General features: G+C 33.8%; 1 protein-coding gene across 1 annotated transcript; it reads right to left on the bottom strand.

Moving 5' to 3' along the window:
• Positions 1-2,439: 2,439 nt before the first annotated feature.
• LOC128559643 (dual specificity protein phosphatase 4-like) lies at positions 2,440-10,751 on the bottom strand. Its single transcript, XM_053551947.1, has 4 exons — positions 10,099-10,751; positions 6,517-6,653; positions 4,388-4,607; positions 2,440-3,997 (listed from the first exon to the last, which is right to left on the bottom strand). Exons 1-4 carry the CDS (start codon positions 10,460-10,462, stop codon positions 3,657-3,659), a joined length of 1,062 nt encoding a protein of 353 aa, XP_053407922.1. The 5' UTR covers positions 10,463-10,751; the 3' UTR covers positions 2,440-3,656.
• Positions 10,752-14,601: the final 3,850 nt, after the last annotated feature.

Raw genomic sequence — 14,601 nt, forward strand, 5'->3', positions numbered from 1 at the left:
TCAACAGTCAAGTCCTTTAAATTTTGCTCCCATCCTCTGATGTAACCCTTCGGGCGTATATTGCCCCGCTTGGCGGAGCTCTTGTTGTTCACTGTTGTTTGTGCAAATCTTAATTAACTCATATACTGTTAATTTGAGAAGTATTAAATTAAGGTAAGCAATCAAAAGCGGTAATAGCCTTTTAGGAATTTTATTTTCTTATAAGGGTACCTACACATCCGTCTGTAACAAACGTTTTCTCCCGATGTTATATTGTACGGCATTTATAAATACAAAATAGTTCATTATTTACCGAGGTTTTATTTTCAATGCCTATAATTTTTGCCATATATTTCACTTTCTTACTGTAGTCGTTTCATACTGGTGTGCTATGCTCTTTGAATCTCCAATCTGACAATAGAATACAAAGAGCTCGTGAACACACCCTACAGATATTTTCTACATTATTAAAACAGTCTTTCCTTTTTTTAATCAAAGAACAGCGTGATCATTTGTAGGATAAGTTAATGAGTTAACAAATTGCGGACGGAGATAAAATTAATTGAAACTCAAAGGTAGAACTCTGAGGGCATTGGAAACAATTAACGTTAACAACATATATAACATATGAGCCGCGTCATGAGGAAACCAACATAGTGGCTTTGCGACCAGCATGGATCCAGACCAGACTGCGCATCCATGCTGTTCGCTTTCAAAACCTATTACAATTAGAGAAAATGTTAGTGAACAGCATGGATCCTAGTCTGGATCCATGCTGGTCACAAAGCCACTATGTTGGTTTCCTCATGGCGCGGCTCATATGTTATTTTCTTATGCGATTATTATTCAATGTTGTAAAAGTCATTACTGTCATTTTTGTTGTATGTTTGTGACTGTTATTCTATATTTCGTTATATTTATAGTAAAAACGTGTCGCATCTTTTCTTTGATAATGTTGTTTTGTATCAATATCATACATTTCAACCAGAGAAAGTATCATGGGATCTATGGACTATCTTGGTATACGAGTACGCCTTTTCTGTGTAGAGCGGAATATGAATTTGAGCAGAAGTGAAATTCCTTAAACAGAAAGCTGTATTCTGCAGCATATATCTGATGTTTTAGTATTTCTCATAGTTTTATTTGAATTGTTTGACAGAAAACGTATTTTACTTCACATAGTTTTCAGTAGTATAAGACGTATTAGCTTTTTCTCATTCTCATTTTTTCACTTCAGAAATTAACACTATTATGGATTGATGACAAACAAGATGTGCAGATTACATATACCATTCCAGGAGTATTTTCCATTGACATAAAGAGATTGGGCTTCTTTGTACTTAACTCTATCGACTATTGGAAATACTTACCGCCCACGCTCGGCAGATATATCCGCTGAAGAATATCGCTGGGAAAAGTAGGATTTGCCACAAATATCAGAATGATGGGCCATTAACGGAATGCTTTAAGACAGCTTTATATGTTTATGTTGATCGGCATTTTCTCTCTCTGATGAAAATTTTATATATGAAACACGCACAAGTGTTTGCTGTGTGTACAATTTTCAAAGAATTTTATGTGTTTTTTTTATGTGTAGGGAAGTCATTTAGATCGAGTGGTTAATGCTGCCAAATTCGAATCCTCAATACCACACCAGTAATGGTTACAGGTTTGCCAGAGCTGAATGTCGTGATCAGGTAGGCTTGAACACACCTCGGCAAATAAGCATGCATGTATTTCAAAAGTTCTATCGACCGAATATTGAAAGTAATACAGGACAAGTGAAAAAATACATAGTTAGCATTTTTCTTTATTCTTATTCTACACAATTATTATACATACAACCCTGTATATAACAATTCGGATAAAATGTACACTGCACCATTTTTTTATCTGTTGATAAATTTCTATAAACAAATACTATGGCGTAAGTACACGATTCCTGAATTCTATACTAACAATAAATAATACTTATCAATATCTAACTACGATACTATGTATATATGAATTATATACGATTTATCTATAAATGCATATTTGTATGAAGATAACAAATGCATAAAAATGAATATGTATGAATGCATTAATTAGTGACCATTCATTTGAACAAATTGATATAATGCAGTTTGATATGACTAAAAATCGCAGTTATCAGATATGGTACGTATCCCAAACGATAGGTGGTACTTTTCTACATTTTTTAAAACAAAACTTTAGCAAATATTATGCATGAACATTTGAGCCGCGCCATGGGAAAACCAACATAGTGGGTTTGCGACCAGCATGGATCCAGACCAGCCTGCGCATCCGCGCAGTGTGGTCAGGATCCATGCTGTTCGCTAACAGTTTCTCTAATTACATTAGGCTTTAAAAGCGAACAGCATGGATCCTAACTAGACTGCGTGGATGCGCAGGCTGGTCTGGATCCATGCTGGTCGCAAACCCATTATGTTGGTTTTCTCATGGCACGGCTCATTTAATTCTTGAATTGCCGAAAATATCGTTATTGCATTTGAGATATTTTCAAGAAGCATGTATTAACATTTTGGTATAATAGCATGGCACGCCCGATAACTGTTTCAAACTGTATAATAACTGCAGTCAAGATAATTTAATTGTCTATAATGACTCTGATATACCATGAGGCCATACCGCGGTGGAAGTATTATAAGCATGTGCATGGTATCCTCATATTATCTATGTACAAATGAACTCTTCTCATGCAATTTAGAGAAGTTTAATGAAAAATATGCAAAAACTACCATTAAGATTGTGTATTCATTTTTTCAAAAGTAAAATTTAAATATACTGTTCAACACACATTAGGCCATAGTACCCGTAATTCCCGCATTGCTCTACACAGTCACATAATTCTGTATGTACTATTAAACATTGAAACAATTCATGTCCGCTGCTTTCACCGCTCATCATATGCTTATTTTTTATCATAAATTGTCAATTAAATCTGATGCTGTTATCTTTTCAAGAAACTCGACTTTTGTCGAAAATGTTTTGACAGATGCTTATTACTGACGTGTGCTTACTTTTTGGCACGTTATTGTACACGCCCGCGTCTTAAAAATTAAAATTCTATAAAATCTGTTTCACGCATACAGCTTATAAAACTTCGAGTGTGAAAGAGATCAATAAAAAAAGTGCACATGTATTGCGTTTAACCTACTACGGGTCTTCCGTGATCGAATGGTTAAGGTCGCCGACTTCCAATCACTCGCTCCACTCCGACGTATTTGTGTGACGCTAAATCCAGCAAGAACTACAAAAAATAAACTGCTTATATTCAAAACTTAATTAACTCGAACAAGAAGTATTTAACCAACTGCTTTGTATATGTCCAATACAACTGTCTTACACTAGCAAGCTTCGCGTGTGCCATAGATAAAATGATGTTCAAAATCGAAAGAAAAGGCTGTTAAGTTCTCTTACATGAATATTTTGTTTTTGAAATAATTTTCCACTCGATGTACAAAATACATATGTAATTTTCTTCTTTTTCCTACACAACAATTTTACATTGTACCTATATAATCACTGAATACAAAGACAAACAGTAAAGTCTACATTCAGAAAATGCAGCTACCCATGTATGTCTATTTAATGAATCTGTGAAACACTCCCACCATGCTACATACGGTGACACCATGCTACATACGGTGATATCAGATTTGTGCACATACGTTGAAATTGAAGTGACTGGAAACCACAACCGGTGAACGCTCTGTAGTTTGTGAACATGATAATGGCGACTTAATCTCATGGACGGCAGGATATACAATAGCGCTCATGCGCTTAACAAGGAGCATGCGCTCAAATTCATAAAGTTGTTGCATGAAATTCATATTTGGGGAGATGATCTCTCTTCGTGCACGCACAAACTCAAACGCTTGGTCTAAGGTAAAGGACTGATAGGTCATTAGGTAGGCGATGCATATCGTTGCTGACCGGCTGATTCCAGCTCTGCAGTGAACAAGGACAATGCCTTCTTGCTTACGAATTGTCTCTGTAATATGACAAATCTATTACGTAAGTAAAACGATTTGAGATTTTATGTATGATAAAGAAATTAAATTTTACTTAAAGTAGTTCTGCTTGTTTGAAAATAAAGTGATGGTGGAGCATCATTTATCCGTAAAACATAGAATAAAGCCCGGGTCTTGCATACGGAAGCTGAGGCAATTAATACGATTAAATGGCAACATTTGTATTAATTGACGAAAACGGCAACGTTTCTATTATTCTAAAGATCGTGAACGCTTCTTATGTGTTTATGTAGCTTAACATTATCTAAAACCATCATCATAATTTATCTTTACCATTTGTTTATAAAGAAAATAATTGCAATGTGAAAATTTGAGTTTACAATTTTATGATTGCTTTAAAAGTGTTTTACCTATAAAGTGTAATGCTTCGTTGAACCAACATGATATATTTTCAGATTCGTTGTCTCGGACAGGAATACATTTATATTCGAATCCAGTTTTCACGTGACTGGAACACATTGTTGAAACATTCAAGATGGCGGTGATACCGAGCTGCTGGAGGAGGTCTGTATCCAGCGAATTTCGTTCGTTCCCGATGTATAAGTGAGGCATAAGTTGTGTGGGAGCATGCTTTAATGAAAACCAAATAAGACATAATTAATAAAAACGTATAAAACGAAACAAAATGATTATTGAATACTTTCATGAAAATGACTGTAAAGAATTTTAGAATTGTTCTCTGCTAAGGAGAAATTGATCAAAAATCAAAGGTCAAAGTAGAACATTCAATTCAATAAAATTAGCATAAACACATCTAAAAAACAATGTAAAGATGCAGAAAAATTTATCAAAGTTGAAGGAAAGAATTCAACTAACTGAAAGATTGATTGCAAGATGTACAGAATGTACAAGATTTTGTAGTTTTAAATTGTAAATGGTGTAATACTTATGAATATGGAACATCAGAATGCATATCTTATTCTTAAGATTTTGTAATAAAATTGCATAACATAACTGAAAGATTTTAGTTTAGTCCTTGCAGTAAATATCACTCGGAAACTGAAGAATGGAATACCACATATTGTTATGGTAAAGGCATACAATCTTAAGCATTGTAAAATATTACAGGAGTACAGAATATACGTGTCTCTGTAGAGTATTTAATAGTCCTCAATTTAATGCTATATAAACACGTTATATCGAATGAAAACTACTGTATCATTACCTTATGCAAGACAATAATATGAACAGATTTAGACCATTTGCTATTATAATTATGCACAGCAACAACACGGAACCTTACTAAATATATAAATCATTACACTAGGCAAAATGTATTTCAAAAAACTTTCTTATAAGATTTAGAACAAGAACAGATTGCTTTTTGGAGCCGAGCTAGTCATGTATTGGAAACGGTAACTTTGTATTCGTACGTTGTTGTCAATGGTATAACTGGCTACTTCACTGATGACACGAAACATGCTTCCTACATTCTATTAAAACATATCACATCTCGCGAGGAAGAACTCTGTAGGGAACGAAATAGTTGTGGTATCTATTAAAATTCTGTATTTGTATGCAGTACTCGATGGTGGAGGAAAGGCTTGATTGTAAACATTGATAATAAGTATGGTCACTGGAGAGGAGGTTCGTTCTATTTGAAGATCCCTTTAAATTTTGCTGGAGACAAATAATATTTAGCTTCTTCACTTAAGCAATTCTAATACTTAGGACTACTTACCCACAGATAGTGTTATTTTTTAACATGTTCGTTTCTAACAAGTTTGGCATAGAATGTATATATGGCATTGAAAAATTATTAACGATGAACATCCTTCTACACAATTTGTTTGGTATTTTATTGGAATAGCTTGCAAAAAGCATGCATCAGTTAGTTTTTACCACTGGTCACGTCCACAGTACCAACATTTTATGGATCATTATCATACAGGGAAGCAATCCTTATGCAAAACTGAGAAACGTCAATTATTAGACTCGTTAAAGACGTTATGAATGATAATTGGACCATACGTTAAATACACTAAATTGTAATTCTTCTAGAATTCTGATGAACACATCCGAAGATCACTCCGAGGACCAATGACGATTCGTTTGAGATTGTAAATGGATTGATCATAAATTTGAAAAAAAAACACATTCAAATGTGTTGTTACCTGTTCTCCAAGAACGATACGAATGGGATAGGCAAATAACATTGTATAAATCTGAATACCTCTACCCAAATCAAGCTTCACCTAGGTGACCAAAGACAAGACTAATGTTTCAGAATTACCGAAAAGAAACAAGCGTTCAACAATATAGTTTAATGTCCACATCTTTTTCATCAGGGTGTTTTATGTTTGTTTAATACACATTTTTCTCCTTAAAATGTTATTCCCTTGCTACCTTCAGATCCAAGGTTTAACGTAACGGTGGAAAAAATCCATGGGTTCGTGCGGTTCGTGTATAGCATGTAACTTTTCCTTTTCTAGATTGCTTTTAGCTTTTATCAAGTATGTTTCAATACATTTTAACTTACCTTAAATTCATTCGCAGATAATTTGCGAGAAGACTTTACTGGCGATAACTTTGATATGGCACATGTTGAAGTATCACGTGGTCCTTTGTGACCAATGCAGTGTAGAGGGTATTTCAAACGAAATGTATGGAAACCACCTAGAAAAGACATAAAATTTCAATGACAAAACAACTTATCTTCATAACATGTATCATACTTAGCTCCCCAGCATTCATTCTAGACCTTACTGTTGAAAACATTACCAAGTAAAGTAAATTACCCAGTAGCAATCGGCACATCAGTCGCGACCGGGAATCGAACCCGGATCGCAAGCGCTGTAGTTCAAGCTGCCAAATACTGCACCACTACAACCCTATCCTATGGAAGGCCGCTGGCCATGCTAACTGCCAAATGCTAAATGATAGTGCAAAATGCTATTTGCTATATGCTTTATGTCAAATATTGACTTTAAATAGTAATTATCAAACGATAAATGATAAATACGAAACAATGAATGCCAAATGCTTATTGCTAAGTGCTTATTCAGATAAAGAGCTGAACATATCAGTGTATGAATGTCATAGTAAAATTTTAAATAGCCATTGGCCTTTGTTACATAACTTTGTCTCTATTAAGAAATAATATTAAGAGTGAAAGTTTCGGTCCCATGTTCCCATAACCTTTTGAACATGTTATTGCTATAAATCAGACTGGTAGAACTTTATATATTTTCACGTGATTAAAAGTAATAGTCATTAGTTCAAGGGATACAGATCATTTACTCATCAAGTTAAAGCATTTGACGAGTAGCATTTATCATTTGGCAATAAGCATAGGCTATTTGGCATTTAGCATTAAGGATATGACATATGGCAATTGACATGTAGAATTTAGCAAAAAGTATTTGGCATTTAGCATTAAGTAATTTGCATTTAGCATTAAGTATTTGTCATTTAGAAATTGGTAATTAGCATTGCGCAATATCATTTTTTTTTCTGCTACAATAATGATATACTATTCACTATTTAGAAGTATCATGCTTATTTGACACAGAATTTACAGCTGTACGGAGTAAGATACGTTTATACCAGTCAGAAACAGTAAAAATCTGTATTTCATGACACTTCTGTAAGAAATTTCGTTTATACTATGTATCAGACTGGTGCGGCATTAAAGCAATTTAATATGAAAATTACGATATCGGTACATATTTATTTCGTCATTTAAAACTAAGTTGAATTGCACATTTATAGTAATTTCCAGTTATTACTGCTTTGTTTATTACCTACATATTTCATCTACTGTCAGCTGTAACTTAAGGATTGCTCGGGTTCTATGAATTAATACGTGCGTGTTCTATGAATTAGAACGCGCGGGTTCTATGAATTAATACATGCGGGATCTATGAATTAATATATGCAGGTTCTATGAATTAATACGTGCGGGTTCTATGAATAAGAACGCGCGGGTTCTATGAATTAATACGTGCGGGTTCTATGAATTAATATATGCAGGTTCTATGAATTAATACTTGCGGGTTCTATGAATTAGAACGTGCAGGTTCTATGAATTAATACGTGCGGGTTCTATGAATTAGAACGCGCGGGTTCTATGAATTAATACGTGCGGGATCTATGAATTAGTACGTGTGAGTTCCATGAATTAGTATGTGCGGGTTCTTTGAATTAGTACGCGCGGGTTCTATGAATTAGTACGTGCAAGTTCTATGAATTAGTACGTGATTGTTCTATGAATCAGTACGTGCAAGTTCTATGAATTAGCACGTGATTGTTCTATGAATTAGTACGCGCGGGTTCTATGAATTAGTACGTGCAAGTTCTATGAATTAGTACGTGATTGTTCTATGAATTAGTACGTGATTGTTCTATGAATTAGTACGCGCGGGTTCTATGAATTAGTACGTGCGGGTTCTAAGAATTAGTAAGTGCGAGTTTTATGAATTAGTACTAGCGGGTTCTATGAATTAGTACATGCAGGATTTAATCACTATATTCTCCCGCATATGTTATTAAAGTGAAATACTTCCATCAAGTATCGATCATATAAACTAAGTATAAAAAAAGTAAATTTGATTTTCAAATGTTTTCATTAAAACAAATATTTTCGCTAAAGCGGTATAGTACACTTACTTAGATTATTCTTATATATTAACTGCGCAATCAATTTAAAAGGTATTTCAATAAACAACAACAACAACAATGCTGCTGTTTCGTATAGAATTTGGATTTGTTTTGAAAATTTTGGACATTGATGAAAGTTTCCATTTCCCCGGAATTCATCGGAAGTTTTTTTTTTCTTCAGGGAAAACAGTAAAACTGAATTTGCCAAAATAATATATTCTTCTTTGACTGATATACCAGTATCAATATATAAAAATTCTGGATTTTCTCAGACATGAAACTGAAACTACTGATACTGATTAAACGCCTATTTCTATACAGTGACACATTCAATGGCGTTGCACATAAACAAACCTTAAAATATCAATGGTAAAATGTAAAAACTGACATGAAAAGAGAAACTAAAGTACATATTACACCTGCTGTTATCACATAGAAAACAATATCAATAAGGTTAAAACAATGCCATAAAGTTTCTAAAGTACACAGCCTTAAGACCTATTGATCGCTTTTTTACAAATACTTAAAGAAGTAATGTCGTTGAAATGCATTCATCACAAATATGCAATCTCACACAAAAAAGAAATACAATGTTTTCATTTCAGCGAGAAAAATATTTTAATTCATAAGATTTGCCTTTTTCCAAAACCCATCAGGCTAGATTTATACTATTGGCCGTGTATTAACGCAAATATAACTTTTTAAAATACGTATAACATTTAGTAGTATTTCATTTAATTAAATACAGTACCAGAATTTTGTAGACTAGTACAGAATCAGCACGTAATGTCCAGAAGTACAGGTACAGCCTTTGTATATATTTAGACCCTGGCTAATTGAAAATGAAGTTGAAACTTATGTTTTACTGTAATATTTTACTGTTGTTGTTTTTTAAATCATCTCTGCATTATCTCATTTGCATGATAATTGTACACTATTACTTTACTAGCAAAACACTGTCAGTTAAATTGTTTTGTTTGTCTCTTTTCCAAATGGGAAAAACAATCATTAGAGTGCAGCGTCATATGACGCAATACGGCACGAAAAGAAACCAGAATTCTACACTATAAGACAAAAAAAAAAAGAAAAAAAGAAAGCACATACCATCCTTCAACCTTAGTTATTTTTCCCTTCAGAGAAAGGTTCGAAGAAAACATGTCCACTTTTGTAAACATATTAGCAACTAAAACTAAACGTAATATTTTGTATGCCATCGGTTTCTAAAAAGAACTTTCAAAATATCTTTAATGGAACAAAGCAAATATTTAACACAGAATTTACCTATTAAAATTACTCTGCGTCGATACATCTAAACTATCTCTGACAAAATAATCGTTTTCGTGTTAATCATTTATTAAACGACCACAAAAAATAATGTTTTCGTGTTAAAAAAATCATGTTGCTCAAATTACTTTGGTTATCACTTTGGTGTATATGCTAAATATGTTTGCTTTGTATTTACCTTTGAGAACGGAAACTGTGTTAAAACTGTATCTGTCATGTTTCAAGCCTTGGATCACAACTGCAAGATCGGAGCTTTCCCGGACGGTATCATCATTGTCATACAACACAAGTTTTGTATAGTCACCGTTGCGAAGTTTTTTTCTGATCTCCGGTGTTAGAACAGATTCTAGACGTAAACATCCTGTAGCAGCAAAGCGGCGTTTCAGAATGGACGGACAAAACGCGTTCACTGCGCCTTTGATTCTGTCATTATTGTACAATAAAAATGACCGAAAATCCAGCAGAAGTAGCTTTGAAGATACCTGCGAGTCAATTAATTGTTTTAGTTGTGCCGGAGACAGTTTATTCACTTCCATCGGCATCCCAGGTGTACAAACCGGCCTCCTAAGAAATAATCAAAATTTCTCTTTTATAAACACAGCGGATCTTCTTTTGTCAAACTAAAGTAACAGTTTCCTAAAGTGTATAAAACTAAAACAATCCAATGTCAGCTTCTACAATTTTCAAAAATACATTAATCAACAGATCAGCCGTCGCCCTATCTTAATTCACAAAGTCGCTCCGCGAAACATTTCTAGTTCTTTTACATTCATTCATACCATCATAATAAGGAGAATGTTATGGTGCAGCGGTGACAAGCCTATGTGACGAGTTCACTGTTATTAGTTAACGCTGTTCTGTATTCGGCTATATAAATGGGACAAAAATCAATAGTGGGAAGAAGAAAAACGATGAAGGCGTCCAATCGATACGAAACTCGTGTAGCTTGCCATTCAAGAAAATAGTCTATACTTACAAACAAAATATTGGATTCGTTCTTAAAGAGTGCATCTGTTAGTTTCTACAAACCTGATTTATAACATCATCTCTCTCTATAAGAACACTTTAAAAGACTTGCTAGATATTTGTAGAGGAATATTGCTGTTGGAAGGAAGCGTGTGACAGACAATGTCTATACAAAGGAAGTCTAGTTTTTAGCTCGTCTGCTTTTTTTTTCCTTTAAAAAGTATGAAATATAAAATAATTTAGTTTGGTTGCTCTGAAGTCTAACCGGATGTATTGCACTTCTTTGCGTTGGGCAAAAGTCTTAGGCTTTCCGTACAAATTGACAGATTATCCATTGATTCCATTGTAATGTTTTGTTTAAATGATAAATAAAGTAAACAGAGTCAGTACTTCTTTTATTCTTGTTTTCTCTCGAGTCTAGATATATTTACAGAAACGTTCTTAACTCGTTCCTTACATTCGAGAAAGTTAAACTTTTAATTCCGTTTACACACACAAGCTTTCTTATGATTGTCAGTAGTGTGTAGTGAGAGGACTTTCTTATGATTGTCAGTAGTGTGTAGTGAGAGGATAGTACAAGATGCAGAAAACGCCCAGATGCCACAAGCCGCCATGATTCTTTTGCGTGAAAGGACACGAGACATTTATCCCAGTGTGAGTAGCTTTAGTTGAAGTAGCGCAGGCTTGAAATCATGATGCTTTATTTCACAGTCAGACAGAAGTACTTATGCCCCTACTCGTCCGCTCTATGTTTATTTTTCAGACTTACAGGCCTCAGTGGCATAATTAATGTATTTTAAAACTGCAAAGAATATATGAAATTAAGACATATATGACAGGAAACTGTGACTTCTTATTAGAAGCACATTTAAAATTCTAAATTTGGTGGAAATATATTTCATAGATGATACTCATGTTTCAAGTCATAAGAAGATGAATATATTTTATCAAGCTCGCAAGAAGATGAATATGAAATAATCAACATTGCCTTTAACGATAGCATCAAGTTCGTTTCAAATTCTCTAATTAGCATTGTTGATACCTTTGTGAGTACTGTGCCGTATGTGCAATATTCAAGAACATTAGAAAAAATGTATAAGTACATGTTTTTGAGACTAGGACAATGCTACAACTGTATTACTTGTATAGGTACGTGACGCTTTTTTTTCAAACTTTATTATGATTTTTTTTTAATAGAAGTACATGTTAATAAATGATAGTATTACTTTAGAACTTGAACGGGTAAGAAAAGTGTATTATTACAGGGTAAATATACTGTACATTTACATATGCTGTTTATTAATGGGATGTTTTCTTACAATTATTATCGGCAAACTAACAACTTTTTTTTTATTCGACATTTTTTAAAGTTATAGCCTGTAAAACAAATTGAAACTGTCGAGTATGGTGAATGTTAATTATCTTAGAATTAATTGTTATCCTGCTGAATTTCTTTTGATAATATTTAAGTCTTTCAACTTTTTTAAAATCACAGAACGGAAGACGTTCATGGCTTTCCATCCTCAAAATTTGATCTTTAGTGAAACTGCAGTTTAAGCTTACTGCGGTACCTTTCTTTCTATTTGTCACCTCTACCAGCCCTTGTTAAAATGGCCATTTTGTCTGACAAGCAAATCTTAATTTGATAGAGAATTTTTGTTATTTGATTCTTATCTTTTTAAGATCTCTGAAAAAAATTTGTGCAAATGTAATAGGTCATTTTGACTGGAAGTTTACACATACTTTTCTGTATTTGACGAATTCGCCTTGAGTTGAATCCATTTGCATGGATATTATTATTATTCCTGTACCCGTAATTAAATTTATAACTGTAATATGAACATCAGATTGCTTAAAAAACAAGAAAAAAAAATAGACTGAAAACTTTTCTTGTATTCAACCAGGTACATAGTATTAAAGTTCAACACGGAGTTATGACAACAGTTGCAGATAAACAAAGATCAAAGGTAGCGGGACACAAAATACTGTGCAAGTTATTACACCTTACATAATAAGCCATTGAAAGAGAAAAATATTGACTAATAACGTCAGAAACGCTGGCAATTAAAAACTCACAGTATTAATGGCATTGGGTATGTCATGTTTTTATCTCAAAAATGGTCTTAGTGCGAAATCTCGTTCTGCCGTAACCTTTCATTCCGTACAAAAATTGCCAGGTTTTCTCACATAAATCGCATCTGAGTATGCCATTTGGTTAATACTTGTGTTAGAACGGCGCCAACGATAAGGAATTTTAATAAATCTTGCTGAATCACACAGCACGGGCGTTAGTTATCAATATCATGTAATATGAAACTGTCGGCATCAGTCTGGATAAAAGTATTTCAGGAAACAGACATAAAAAGACGCCAAGCGACAAGCTTGTTTAATGTGTGGGAGATTTACAAGTTCATGGTCACTGATGTCTGCCTTTGACAATCAAAGGAAACTGATGTTAGCTGACCTTGTCTTGTGACATATCAGTATGATTTATACATGTAGACGTATCAGTCGACTAATATAAAGTAAAAACTAAACAACTGGTAATGAATAGTAATATTATTTTAAGAAAGATACTTGCAAACAAGCTTGAAATGGAAGATTGCAAAAACGATTGCCAGTGTAAATCTTCGAAAGCATTTGAGCATTAAACTGTCAATAATCTTTGTAGAGTTTTGAAGATATGAAAAAGCTTGAAAAATCTCTGAAATCTGTGAGTTATAGAAAAATATAGCTATGTAGAATATAATCAGACTTTTGTTACGTAGAACAAGAAGATTGTATACAATTTATTCTAACAAGACCAGCAAATAACCTATATACGCAAAGAAGATCAGTCTACAGTTATTTTGCGATAACCCATGCGCGTGCAGTGACGTTATCCAATACAGGTGCGTAGCACGGTCGTAAAAAGTAGTTACCATTTTTTCTAACACTGTTGATACTAGTATGCCGTGATAGAATCGAAATAACAAGTTCCGAGGTGTGATTTATCGTAGAATAACCCGAGTTTTTCGTGCTTATGCGAAACTATATATCACCCAGGCCTACGGCCTTCGTGGTATATTCTCAAAACACGAATTATTCTACGATAAACCACGATTGGGAACTTATTATTTCTTAACTATACTAAAATGTCACTGAATATTCATGTTAAATTAATATCGGTCATGGAACTGGCATTGTTCTTAAATGGAATATAAGTCATCCCACAGTCATCCCACCAGATTTGAGAAGGTTTAGTACATTCCCAAAAACTAGATGACTCTTTTTTGGGGTCTGGTGATCTTTATATGTATGCAAAAATACCGACACAACTACTCATACACATGTTTTGTACATAACAATTACCATTAGTTTTGTTCTGCAGTATACACGAAGGAATTTTCATGATTCTGGAGAAGTGTGATTGACTGGCTCTTCACGACAAAGAAAATACATCGGATATTGACACATTTGTCAGCTAACGATATGCTTAAGCCGTTGACAGTCGACCAAGTAACGATAAGGCGACAAAATATTTCAATTGTTCTACTGGAAATAAATTTTGGCTTAGCATTTGTGAATAGAAAAGCTGTTCTAGACAAGGGAAAGAAACAAAAATGCATTTGATTTCATAAGTTTATGGTTTTGGTTTCCTTTTGCTTTTTGTTTCTGTAATTAGGTATGATCTACGGTGTTTTAAAGCGCCGACGTATTTTACCGCAGCGTCGTT

Source organism: Mercenaria mercenaria, chromosome 9 (assembly GCF_021730395.1).
Source record: "Mercenaria mercenaria strain notata chromosome 9, MADL_Memer_1, whole genome shotgun sequence".
In the NCBI taxonomy this organism is placed as follows: domain Eukaryota; kingdom Metazoa; phylum Mollusca; class Bivalvia; order Venerida; family Veneridae; genus Mercenaria; species Mercenaria mercenaria.